The sequence below is a fragment of the Oncorhynchus mykiss genome, chromosome 2 (assembly GCF_057628025.1).
Source record: "Oncorhynchus mykiss isolate SJ-2025 chromosome 2, ASM5762802v1, whole genome shotgun sequence".
Taxonomy (NCBI): Eukaryota; Metazoa; Chordata; class Actinopteri; order Salmoniformes; family Salmonidae; genus Oncorhynchus; species Oncorhynchus mykiss.
In genome coordinates, this window is record NC_143023.1 from 76,848,028 (window position 1) to 76,861,514 (window position 13,487).

Genomic DNA, 13,487 nt, shown 5'->3' on the forward strand with positions numbered 1-13,487 from the left:
TAAAAAGGCTTCTAAAGTTCGTAATTTACACTTGAACATTTCAAACTGGATTTACCCTAACAAAAAATGTATCAACCCCTACAAAAATATCAGTTAATTATAATCCACACAATAATTCACATGCCCTGTTTCTGTAGGATTATTTTACTGCTGTGAGAAGGTTAAATTAAGATCCTACGTTTGTATATAGGTAAGTGTGTGTGTGTGTGTGTGTGCGTGTGTGCGTGTGTGTGTGTGTGTGTGTGTGTGTGTGTGTGTGTGTGTGTGTGTGTGCGTGCGTGCGTGCGTGCGTGTACAAGAGTGTCAGTGTAAGTGTGTGAGCGAGTGTGTGGATAGAGACCTGTGAGTGTGCATGGAATCAGTGCAGATGGAGTCAATGCAGATGGAGTCAGTGCAGAGCGTCCATGGGTGAGGATGTGCAGCCATTGGTTAGCTGTTCAACAGTCTTATTGCTCGGAGATAGAAGCTGTCTTCAGGTCCGAGACCTGAAGCTCCAGTGCCGCCTGCCAGACGGTAGCAGAGAGAACAGTCCATGTCTGGGATGGCTGAAGTCTGCCAATTTTCCTGACCTTCCTCAGACACCGAGTCATGGCAAAATTGATGTCAAGAACATCCCCATGGCAACTTCTGTTATAAGCTACTATGACTGGTTATGTCAAGACTGAATTATGCAAGGTGAAGTTTAGTGATACCAAATGAATGTGTTCTGCTGACGTTTCACACATACTTTGCAAAAACACATCAGCGAATAAACACGATTGATAAAAAGTTCCCTTCCTCAACTCACATCTCTTTCTTCTGAGAAGGTAAACTCCTGGATGAAGTTTCAGCATCTCTTTCCACTTGTTACGAAATGAGGTTAGTTTCCATCCTGCGGTTGCCCCTTCAGTGAGACATCTTCATGGCGCAGCCAGGACCACAGAGCAGCAGCAGGACTTTCTTTAAACCTCTTCTCTTTGAGAAGCTCTTAAGGATAGTTATGGGAAATAATGAGCTGGTGTTTCATTTAATATTAACTTATCAGGAAATATATATTGAGTGATTTCCACAGACTCCTGTACAGGGTTCACAACAGGGTTCACATCCAGCAGCAGTTTACTGCAGAGGGGAACCATAGTGAGCTGAAGATGGAGAAAAATAATTTGATCAGCTAATACCACTAGCCTTCCAAAACACACACAGATAGGAGAGAGCTAATGCTAGATGTGGATGCTGAATGTATCAGTGGTTAGAACAGGACCACTGTAGGGCCAGAGAGGTGTTGATGTGAAAACAAGTGGCATCAAGGATCCATGTCCTCATCAGACAATATGTGAAGTGGCCTTCCAGGTTCGAGCAGTCGTCAGTGTCTGAGGTGAGAAGGGGAAGAATGTTGATGAATGAGATTATATTGTCCTCCATGGAGGAAATTCATTTCCACATGCTCATACATAGACATAGAAGCCACCAACACTCATAACATTTACAATGCCAAACCAAACTTCCCTACACCCATGACAGCAGATAAAACAGACAGAAGACTAAAACAGAACATTAAAAGTGGAATATCATCCATTAGCTGTTGAGGGTGTTTATGGCTGTGGGGATGAAGCTCCTGCTGAACCTGACAGCGAAGGCACCAGTACCTGCAGCCATTTACACTTTTATTTTCTTATTTTTTTACCTTCCTTTAACTAGGCAAGTCAGTTTATAAGTACACATTCTTATTTTCAATGATAGCCTAGGAACAGTGGGTTAACTGCTTTCTTTAGGGGCAGAACGACAGATTTTTACCTTGTCAGCTCAGCTCAGGGATTCGATCTCACAACCTTTCAGTTACTAGCCCAACGTTCTAACCACTAAGCTACCTGCCGCTACCTCACACACACAGCCATCAGTCTCTCTCCTCGTCCTTACCTGGGCTCGAACCAGGGACCCTCTGCACACATCAACAACAGCCACCCTCAAAGCATCGTTACCCATCTCGCCACAAAAGCTTTGGTCCTTGCAGAGCAAGGGGAACCACTACTTCAAGGTCTCAGAGCTAGTGACGTCACCGATTGAACCGCTATTAGCGAGCACCACCGCTAACTAGCTAGTTCTTTCACATCGGTTACATATGCAGCATATAGACACATACTGTTCATGCGTTTACACAAGAAGCAAATAAGCACGTACCCACACATTCACATCCAGAGGTGTGTCAGAAAATGACTGGTCCTATACCACAGCGGATACAGTATGATAATGTTAGCTGGGCTGAGCTGGGCCAGACAAGAGCAGAGCGTTCCAACAGAGAGAGGCAGAGCAGAGGGAGGCGTGAAGGTTAATGCCTACAGGGTACTGCCATCGATCTGACCCTCAGTGCCCCGGTGACTAACATCACTTCAGTAACTCAGTTCCATTTTGGTTTTGGTTCCCCCCACTCCCTCCCTCCAATGTGATAGACATGGGGAAACTCTTGTGATTGTCTTTCTCTTCTGTGATTCTATCCTAACTTTGTGACACTCCATTGGCTGCTGGCATTGAAAACCTGTGTTTATGGGTTTGACAAATGGTTATAGTATGACCGCAAAATGAGAAGAGGTTAGAGAATTAATCCTGTGTTGATAAGTGAATTGGTCATCACTGCTTTGGCGCTTCACTTTCAACTGTAATTCAGTATTTGTCACCTCAGAAACTCCTCTCTCTCTCTATATATATATATTTTTTTTTTCTCACTCTCTTGTTGGGTCTAAAGGTGACTGAAGGATCTTTTCAAAAATACACCTTTGTACTCTAAAAATAAGAATTGTTTGTTGCGTTGCTTTTAATCTCAATCTGCTTCTTCTCTAATTAATTTATATCAAAGTATGTATGCCTGTTGGAGATTGTAGGATGTTTCTCTCCTACTAAGTCACACACCATGAAGTTATCTATTCCTTTCTGCACTCATGTCTTCAACTCCTCTCAGTTTGTCACACGTCCCCTTGTTACTTACTGTATCTAAATCTTTTTTTAAAAATTATTCCCTTTCTTCCCTCCCCTTCGTCCTCTTATCCTCTGTTGTCCTCCCCCCTTCTCCTCCCCATTCCCCCTTCCTCTCTCTCTCTCTCTCTCTCTCTTTCTCTCCCAGGCGAGTGATGTGCGGTGCGAGTGGTATGTGTGTTTAGCGAGAGCGTGAGCCAACGAGTGAGAGCAGTGTGTGTGGAGTGAGCGAGTGCAGAGCGAGCCACTCACACGGAGCATGCCTCTGCGTCCTGCAGCCGGCAAACATGAGCCACCCAGCTCTCCACAGCAGGACCAGCACACACACTCACACCCCTACACACACACCAACGGCAGCCAGGGGGGCAGCTCTGACAGCGGCAGCTCACGGGAAGAGGACAGCGGCATTCCCGTTTCTGTCAGTGTTTTCTCTTTCCGTCCCGCTCGGGAGCGGAGCCCCAGTGCAGGAGGAGGCATGGCGCAGGACAAGGGCAACACGTTGGTGATCCGCATCGGAATACCGGACCTGGCACAGACGGTGAGTTACAGCCTCACTTTCATACTGTTGGACAGTTACTGTTACTGAGGGAGAGAGCTACTGGTGCCTCTCTCCCTCTATACCATTCTGTTGCATCCATATTCTCCTATCCTCTCTCGCTGTTCCCTATACTCTCTCTGCAGCCTTTTCTCTTTGTGTTCCTCAGTCTTTCTCTCTTTCTCACTCTCGCCTATTCTATTTGCTCATCGGATTGTTTCCTTCCTCTTTTTCTCTCCCTGTCTTCTTCTCACTGTCTCTTTCTCTCCCTCTCTATTCTATCTCTCTTTTTCTCTCGCTAATAAATCTCTACCTCTTCATTAGGTCAGCTGCAGCTGACTTTGATAACTGGGCTCTTGACAACTGGGAGAGGGGGAGGGAGGAGTAAACCGATGGATGGAAAAGGGAGGGAGAGAGGACGGGAAAGGTATAAGGAGACAAGTAAAGGTGTAGAGAAGACATGTGTGTGGCATTGTTAATTCAGAGAGCAGGGAGTTTTCTCTGAGTTTTCTCTGAACTGTCAAGCTTATATATTCTGTGTGTGTTGTATGTGCACATCATTTGTGTATGTGCATGCATAAGTGATGTGGAGGTGTTTCCCCTGGGGCTTGGGGGTGGGGATGTCTCCTGGGATGAAGGTTCACTGTTTCAGGCTTTGACTGATATCCTAGGCCCTGTTCCCCTGTGCTCTGGCTCTCTACCTGCCAGCTGCCTGCTTGCTACCTGCTGTTGGTTGTTGTCTGGCTAAATGACTGCAGAACCCCTGCTCAGATCCCTTCAAGCATTTCTCACACCTCACTATGCATGGATCCCTTCTCTGAGCTACTGTATGTGTCTGTGTGTGATCATAAATGTGTGCCTGTGTATGTGTCCCTGTGTGTGCCTGTGTGTGTGGCAGATGTTGGCAGTAGGTTGCAGAAGGGGACAGGGGACAGAGCAGATGTCCAGATGCTAATAAGGCTGTGTGTGTTTCAGCCCCCTCTCTTCTCTTTCTCTCCTCTCTCTCCTTTCACCAGCCAGATGGACTTAGAGCACAGGGCCTGAGTGACAGACTGACAGTTACTAATGAGAGAGAGAGATGGGAAGAGGACACTCAGGACAGGGAATTCCCTTATCGTCATCTCCCTCTCTCCACTGCAGGGCTGTTTGGGGCCGTAGAGGTTGGAGAAGGTTGTACTAAGTTGATTTATGGTTAATGGAATCTATTAGCCTTCACCCACACACATGCTATTGAAATCAAACTGCACTGGAATGGTAGAAAATATAATTTATGTGTTTGTGAAAAGTCTATAGAGAGCCATGTAAAAGGCATCCCAGCCAGGTTTGATTGTTGTACTTGAAATGGTACTCCTATGGCATGTTGTGGCAGGTCATGTGTAATAGCATTCTTAATGGAGGGAACTCTATGTAACTACAGTATATACTGTGTACAATGCTGTAATCCCAATGGTATTACAACTAAAGTATACTGTTGTATGAGCCTGAGGCCAGAGTGGCTGTTACAATAATCATCATGCTTTATTGCTTCATCTAAACCATTAGGAGGTTTAGGAAATGTCTGACCAGAGGGTCAAGCTGAATCAGTACTTCACCAAAGGGAACAAAGCCTAGTAGGGGAAGTAGAATTATGGAAATGTTGTTCCCTGCTTGTCCCTCCCACACGCTCACACATTCACTATGAGGTCTGGTTTCAAACAACGAAAGAAAAAGAAAGTTAAAGCAGAATTGAATCCGTAGTCAGCGGGAAGGAAAGGAGTCATGTTATTTACATCAAAGCCCCTGCAGATGATCGTAGATGAGTCATATGACTTATTAAAGTGTGTGATATGAATTCACTGAGGAAGGAATTCACTCAGATGTCTTTCTAAGAATGAATAATAGAGTAATGTGAATGTAATAGAGTCCCACAGTTGTCTGGTCAGGGACAGCTAGCTATGTAGCAGAATCCACTGGTCAGGGACAGCTAGCTCTGTAGCAGAATCCACTGGTCAGGGACAGCTAGCTCTGTAGCAGAATCCACTGGTCAGGGACAGCTAGCTCTGTAGCAGAATCCACTGGTCAGGGACAGCTAGCTCTGTAGCAGAATCCACTGGTCAGGGACAGCTAGCTCTGTAGCAGAATCCACTGGTCAGGGACAGCTAGCTCTGTAGCAGAATCCACTGGTCAGGGACAGCTAGCTCTGTAGCAGAATCCACTGGTCAGGGACAGCTAGCTCTGTAGCAGAATCCACTGGTCAGGGACAGCTAGCTCTGTAGCAGAATCCTCTGGTCAGGGACAGCTAGCTCTGTAGCAGAATCCACTGGTCAGGGACAGCTAGCTCTGTAGCAGAATCCTCTGGTCAGGGACAGCTAGCTCTGTAGCAGAATCCACTGGTCAGGGACAGCTAGCTCTGTAGCAGAATCCACTGGTCAGGGACAGCTAGCTCTGTAGCAGAATCCTCTGGTCAGGGACAGCTAGCTCTGTAGCAGAATCCACTGGTCAGGGACAGCTAGCTATGTAGCAGAATCCACTGGTCAGGGACAGCTAGCTCTGTAGCAGAATCCACTGGTCAGGGACAGCTAGCTCTGTAGCAGAATCCACTGGTCAGGGACAGCTAGCTCTGTAGCAGAATCCACTGGTCAGGGACAGCTAGCTCTGTAGCAGAATCCACTGGTCAGGGACAGCTAGCTCTGTAGCAGAATCCACTGGTCAGGGACAGCTAGCTCTGTAGCAGAATCCTCTGGTCAGGGACAGCTAGCTCTGTAGCAGAATCCACTGGTCAGGGACAGCTAGCTCTGTAGCAGAATCCACTGGTCAGGGACAGCTAGCTCTGTAGCAGAATCCACTGAGAAAGAGGGTAAGGATGCTAAAGGGATACATAGCCCATGTTTCTGTTTATATAGCAACAAGGCAAGGCATTCACTTTTCATTACCGTGGTACAATACAACGTTACAGTACTGTGGTGTTGCTACTGTCCTGGTTTTGTTTCTACTGCTGGTCAATCTGTTGTAGAAGACACATGAGAGACTGGTTGATTATGTGATCATTATTATGGTTGTGGTATTAAGTCTTGTCATTTGGGCCATTGGCTACCCCTGAATATGTTGATCATATAATGTAAACTCCCTTTTTATAACTCCAGCCATCTTGTCCCAATATGTTGTCTTGTTGGCATATTATCTTGCTGTAGGTGTTGGACTAAGAGATGCGAAGTTCCGGGTTCGATTCCCATTTGCATCCGCTCCCAAATTCACCGCAATATTATCTGTTTAGATCCTGGAGATATTTTGCACTGAGTGTAAAATGTAGCGTTGGCATCAGTGCTGTAGGGTTTTCCTAGCTGTTGCCTGCCTAGCTGAAGAGATCTAGCCTATTGAAGCTCAGGCACTGCATGCCTTATGGTCAGCTGGACTGGGGGGAAGATAATGAAGATGAGAAAATAATGGAATGTGGAATGGAATGGAATAAATGGAACATGGAATAAGCAAACATACAAACATACTTGCCTGTGCTCTGTCTGTATCTCTCTCTATATATATATATCTCTCTCTCTGCCTCGTCCCTCGTTCCCTCCCCTTCTCTCTGATAATACTGTATTACTGATGATGATTAATGTAGCTAAACTACAAGGGCTCTAAACTGACTGCTGTAATGAACCATCATTAATTATCTCCCTCTGTTTTAACTCTATTATTCTCTATCTTTTTGACTCTCTTCCTCCCAGACTTTTTTTCTGACTCTTTTTGTCCCTGTCTCTTTTCTTCACTTTTCTTTCCCTATCTATTCTATATCTCCACCCCCCCCCCCCCCACCCCCCCACCCACCTCTCTCTCTTCTACTTTCTACCACATCCCTTGTTTTTAAGCGTGCCTTGCCTGTTCTTCTGGCTCAAGTGTCTCACACACACACACACACACACAGAAATCTCCTGGCAGTGCGTGTCTCCTCTTTAGTAAGCACCTCACATCCCCCTGTTGCTATTTTTAGTTTCTTTCACAGTAGCAGTGGCACGAGACAGAGTTTCCATCTCCCTCCCAACTCTCTCCTGCGGCCCTTCATCTCCCTCTCTCCCTATACCTCCCAACTCTCCCAACTCTCCCTCCCTCCATATCCCTCCCTCTCTCTCTCTCTCTCCATATACCTCCCAACTTCCCTCTCTCTCTCTCTCTCTCTCTCTCACACTGTCCCTCCATTTCCCATCCTACTCAATTGGCAATTAAACAAATTGATAAAACTACATCTTGTGGAACAATGCAGACTGTGAGGGGACTCACACACACACACACACACACACACACACACACACACACACACACACACACACACACACACACACACACACACACACACACACACACACACACACACACACACACACACACACACACACAAGCTAGGACACACTCTACACACAAGTAGACTGTGGTATTGTTATATGGTGATATTGTACATATTTTGTTGTGGATAAGTAGTGGTGTAGTACTGTTTTATTTTACATTTATTTAAAAAAAAATTGTGTGATGTGCCTTAATGTGTTTGGACCCCAGGAAGAGTAGCTGTTGCGTTGGCAGCAGCTAATGGGATCCCTAATAAAACCAAAAATACAAATTGTTGTACAGATAGGGAGGGATGACCCAGCATAGCCCAGCTCCCCTTACTTCTTCCTTCTATCCCCCCCTTCCCTCTGTTTTTCCCTACCCGTCCCTCCCTCCATCTCCCTACCTGCTTCCCCATCTTCCAACAGCTGCCTTCATGCAAAGAATGAGAAATAGCACGAGAGTATTAAATAGTGAGAGAGCAGTGGTGGTCAGTGCCGTTTAAGATGAGGGAGGACTATATATTTTTGATTTCTATTACAGCATATTGGATGACTGTCATTCATATTCCATTCACCCAGTTCAATGTAATAGTGATAGGTTTAGGCTACTACATGATGCTCAAATGTCCCCTATACCCATCATGAGGTTGCTACAACCTAGCCTATGAATGAAAGTTTCCAATGTAGGTGCAGACAGGTCGAGAGACAAATTTGAGGTGACATAAAGTGACAAAAGGACAGCCAGTGACACATTCAATACCGACTTGCACACTCTTGCTTGCATCTAGATGATATAGAGTTTAATCATTAGTCCAACAGTTGCAAATGAGAATTTTTATTGGACAAATTCAGATATGTTTATCCTAATTTTGTTCCGTTTGCTTCCGTTTAAGACATTTCTTTCAACAGAATCGGCAGAATGAATACACCCCTGATCACGTGTAAACACAGTTCACTTTCATTGCAGCCACGTTGTATTCCTTTTCACATCTATGCGCTCTCCTCCTCTCACATTTTACCTTCGCATGTGGACTTCAACGTCCAATACATCAGCTGTATGTGACCAGGTGAAAAAAACTTTCCAAGCTCTGACACACACACTTATCCCACCAGACATGCCACCAGGGGTCTTTTCACAGTCCCCAAATCCAGAACAAATTCAAGAAAGCGTACAGTATTGTATAGAGCAGAAAAATTAACAGCAAAAATTAACAGCTCAAATTAAAAGCAAACCTGGTTTAAAAAACAGATAAAGCAACACTTCACGGTACAGCCTCTTTCCCCTATTTGACCTAGATAGTTTGTGTGTATGTATTGAGATGTAGGCTACGTGTGCCTTTTTTAATTGATGTAGTTCTGTCCTTGAGCTGTTCTTGTCTATTTATGTTCTGTTTTAAGCCATGTTATGTGTGGACCCCAGGAAGAGTAGATGCTGCTTTTGAAACAGCTAATGGGGATCCTAATAAAATTCTAAATTCCAAAAAGCCAAACCATATAATAACCGCTACACACAGCCTACATCATTGTCACCATATTAACTTAAGTAACACCATAGTCAACATATTTAATATAACTAAAGTGTTAGTAAACCCACTACAATCATGCAGTAATGTTAGTGTACAGTTGTCACGCCCTGGCCTTATTTATCTCTGTTTTCTTTATTATTTTTGGTTAGGTCAGGGTGTGACGAGGGTGGTATGTGTGTTTCGTCTTATCTAGGGTTTTTTGTATATCTATGGAGTTTTGCAATTGTCTAGGTAAATGTAGGTCTATGGTGGCCTGAATTGGTTCCCAATCAGAGACAGCTGTTTATCGTTGTCTCTGATTGGGGATCCTATTTAGGTTGCCATTTTTCCATTTTGGTTTTGTGGGTTATTGTCTATGTTTAGTTGCATGTCAGCACTCGTGGTTATAGCTTCAAGGTCATTTTGTTCAAGTGTTCTTTGTTTTAATAAAATAAGAATTTATTAATCTCACGCTGTGCCTTGGTCTCATCGTTATGACGAACGTGACAACAGTCAGTAAGCAGTTTAGAACTTACTCTCTCTTGCTTCTCCTTCAGTTTGGAAGAAATTGATTTGTTAACTGTTCAACTATTGTCTTTCTCTTTGAGTCAAGTACTCACCACATGTTATGCAATGCAGTGCTAGCTAGCTTATGCTTTCAGTACTAGATTTTTTTCCCCAAGATGGCACAGCAGTAAGATGTTTTTGTCCCATGTAAATATTGTCTTTTTCGGGGGGTTTTGTATACATTTCATTATATTTCAATCACTTTTTTCCATTTTCAAATTAAATATACCTTCCTGCAACCCGCCTCACCCAATGGGGTACGGATCTGCTATTTTTTTAGACCTTATCGGAACCTCCATCAGAAGCTAGCCAGCTAATTAGCTACTAGCTATTTAGTCATTGTTAGCCACTGATGGCAGTCTTTACCTTTAGCATAGACATCAGCCGCTTTAGCCCGGATAATACCTGCCAGTCTGCAAAGTGCGATATCATATGCTTTCTTTCCCAGTACATCACCGGAATCCTGCCGCAAGCTCTGGACCATTACACCGGATCTTTGCAGCTAGCTAGCTGCTACCGAGTGGCTATTGTGGCTAACGCCCTTGTCCAGAAGCATGCACTAGTTAGCCTCAAGCTAGCATTGAGCTAGGCCCATCTCCCGGCTAGCAAACGAAGTACACCAACTACAATACCTCTCTTGCCAATTTGGCATGGACCCTTTGTCAACACGGCGCCCCGACGATCCATCGCCACTGGTCTGCTGATCTGCTGACATAATTCAGCCAATGTGCTATCCCTGGCCCGCTAGCTTCCTGAACACTGTTCGCCTAGCATAGTAATCGACTATCTATTGCTGCTCATTGGACCCTATGATCACTCGGCTACACAGCTGATGCCTGCTGGACTGTTCATTAACATGGTACTTCATTTTGTTTACCTATCGGCCCCAGCCTCGAACTCAGTGTGTAGATAACTGACCCTCTCTGCCCATTTATCGCCATTTACCCACTGTTATCTTAGACCCGTTGTCTTAGCTCTCCCAATCAACACCTGTGATTGCTTTATGCCTCTCTCTAATGTCAATATGCCTTGTATACTGTTGTTTAGGCCAGCTCTCATTGTTTTATTTTACTGTGGAGCCCCTAGTCCTGCTCATCATGCCTCAGATAGCCCCCTTGTCCCACCCCCACACATGCGGAAACCGCACCTAGTTTAACTGGCACCTCCAGAGATGCAACTTCTCTCATCAATGCCTAGATTTACTCCCACTGTACTCGCACCCTACCATACCCTTGTCTGTACACTATGCCCTGAATCTATCCTACCACGCCCCAGAAATCTGCTCCTTTTATTCTCTGTTCCCAAAGCACTAGACAACCAGTTCCTATAGCCTTCAGCCGTACCTTCATCCTACTCCTCCTCTGTTCCTCTGGTGATGTAGAGGTTAACCCAGGCCCTGTGTGTCCCCAGGCGCTCTCATCTGCTGACTTCTGCAACCTTAAAAGCCTTGGGTTCATACATGTTAAAAACTTCTTAGGGCTAGACAGGACAACTTAACATCAGGAGCCTCCTCCCTAAGTTTGCTTTATTCACTGCACACTCCGCCAACCCTGATGTCCTAGCCGTGTCTGAATCCTGTCTTAGGAAGGCCACCAAACATTCTGAAATTTCCATCCCCAATTACAACATTTCCATCAAGACAGAAAGTTAAATCTAAAATCGGCTTCCTATTTTGCAACAAAGCCTCCTTCACTCATTCTGCCAAAACATACCCTCATAAAACTGAATATCCTACTGATCCTTGACTTCGGCGATGTCATTTACAAATTTGCATTCTCCACTCTACTAAGCAAATTGGATGCAGTCTATCACAGTGCCCATATACCACCCACCACTGCGACCTGTATGCTCTCGTTGGCTGGTCCTCTGAGCATATTCATTACCAAACTCACTGGCTCCAGTTCGTCTTTAGTCTTTGCTAGGTATAGCTCTGCCTTATCTCAGCTCACTGGTCACCATAACAACACCCACCCGTAGCACGCGCTCCAGCCGGTATATTTCACTGGTCATCCCCAAAGCCAGCATCTGCTTTGGCCGCCTTTCCTTCCAGTTCTCTGCTGCCAATGACTGGAACGAATTACAAAAATCACGGAAGTTGGAGACTTATATCTCCCTCACTAACTTTAAGCGTCAGCTGTCAGAGCAGCTTACCGATCACTGCAGCTATACACAGCCCATCTGTAAATAGACCATCCAACCAACTACCTAAACTTGTAATCCTCCCTCTCAGCATTGTTTAACCAGTTAGAGCTCTAGGGGCGCTATTTCATTTTTGGATAAAAAACGTTCCCGTTTTAAGCGCGATATTTTGTCACGAAAAGATGCTCGACTATGCATATTCTTGACAGTTTTGGAAAGAAAACACTCTGAAGTTTCAGAATCTGCAAAGATTTTGTCTGTAAGTGCCCCAGAACTCATTCTACAGGCGAAACCAAGATGATGCATCACCCAGGAATTAGCAGAATTTCTGAAGCTCTGTTTTCCATTCTCTCCTTATATGGCTGTGATTGCGCAACGAATGAGCCTACACTTTCTGTCGTTCGCCCAAGGTCTTAGCAGCATTGTGACGTATTTGTAGGCATATCATTGGAAGATTGGCCATAAGAGACTACATTTTCCAGAGGTCCGCCCGGTGTCCTTTGTCTAAATTTGTGCGTAATCTTCAGGTGCAGGCATTTTCTCCTGGGATTCAGGAGAGAAACCATGTTTCCAAGAACGATGTATCAATGAAGAGATATGTGAAAAACACCTTGAGGATTGATTCTAAACAACGTCTGCCATGTTTTCAGTCGATATTATGGAGTTAATTTGGAAAAAAGTTTGCGTTTTGAGGACTGAATTTATGGATTTTTTTTGGTAGCCAAATGTGATGTATAAAACGGAGCTATTTCTAATACACAAGGAATCTTTTTGGAAAAACTGAGCATCTGCTATCTAACTGAGAGTATCCTCATTGAAAACATCAGAAGTTCTTCAAAGGTAAATGATTTTATTTGAAGGCTTTTATGTTTTTGTTAATGTTGCGTGCTGGATGCTAACGCTAATGCTAACGCTAAATGCTAACGCGAAATGCTAACTCTAGCTAGCTACTTTTACACAAATGATTGTTTTCCTATGGTTGAGAAGCATATTTTGAAAATCTGAGATGACAGTGTTGTTTACAAAAGGCTAAGCTTGAGAGATGGCATATTTATTTCATTTCATTTGCGATTTTCATAAATAGTTAACGTTGTGTTATGCTAATGAGCTTGCTGATAGATTTACACAATCCTGGATACAGGGGTTTTTTCATAGCTAAACGTGACGCAGAAAACGGAGCGATTTGTCCTAAACAAATAATCTTTCAGGAAAAACTGAACATTTGCTATCTGAGAGTCTCCTCAATGAAAACATCTGAAGTTCTTCAAAGGTAAATGATTTTTTTGAATGCTTTTCTGTTTTTTTGTGTAAATGTTGCCAGCTGAATGCTAATGCTAAATGCTACGTTAGCCATCAATACTGTTACACAAATGATTGTTTTGCAATGGTTGAGAAGCATATTTTGAAAATCTGAGATGACAGTGTTGTTAACAAAAGGCTAAGCTTGAGAGCTAGCATATTTATTTCATTTGATTTGCGATTTTCATGAATAGTTAA

At 44.2% G+C, this 13,487-nt stretch overlaps 1 protein-coding gene across 5 annotated transcripts in view; it reads left to right on the plus strand.

Moving 5' to 3' along the window:
* Window positions 1-3,092: 3,092 nt before the first annotated feature.
* Window positions 3,093-13,487, plus strand: part of LOC110502025 (SH3 and multiple ankyrin repeat domains protein 3) — a 269,703-nt gene continuing 259,308 nt past the window's right edge. For all 5 annotated transcript variants that reach the window (XR_016488450.1, XM_090208339.1, XM_036955942.2 and 2 more), the window contains exon 1: window positions 3,093-3,484. Coding sequence is in view for 4 of the 5 variants with exons in the window: in XM_090208339.1 (XP_090064465.1) it covers window positions 3,206-3,484 (279 nt within the window). In the remaining variant the exon portion in view is untranslated. The remainder of the gene's footprint in view (window positions 3,485-13,487) is intronic.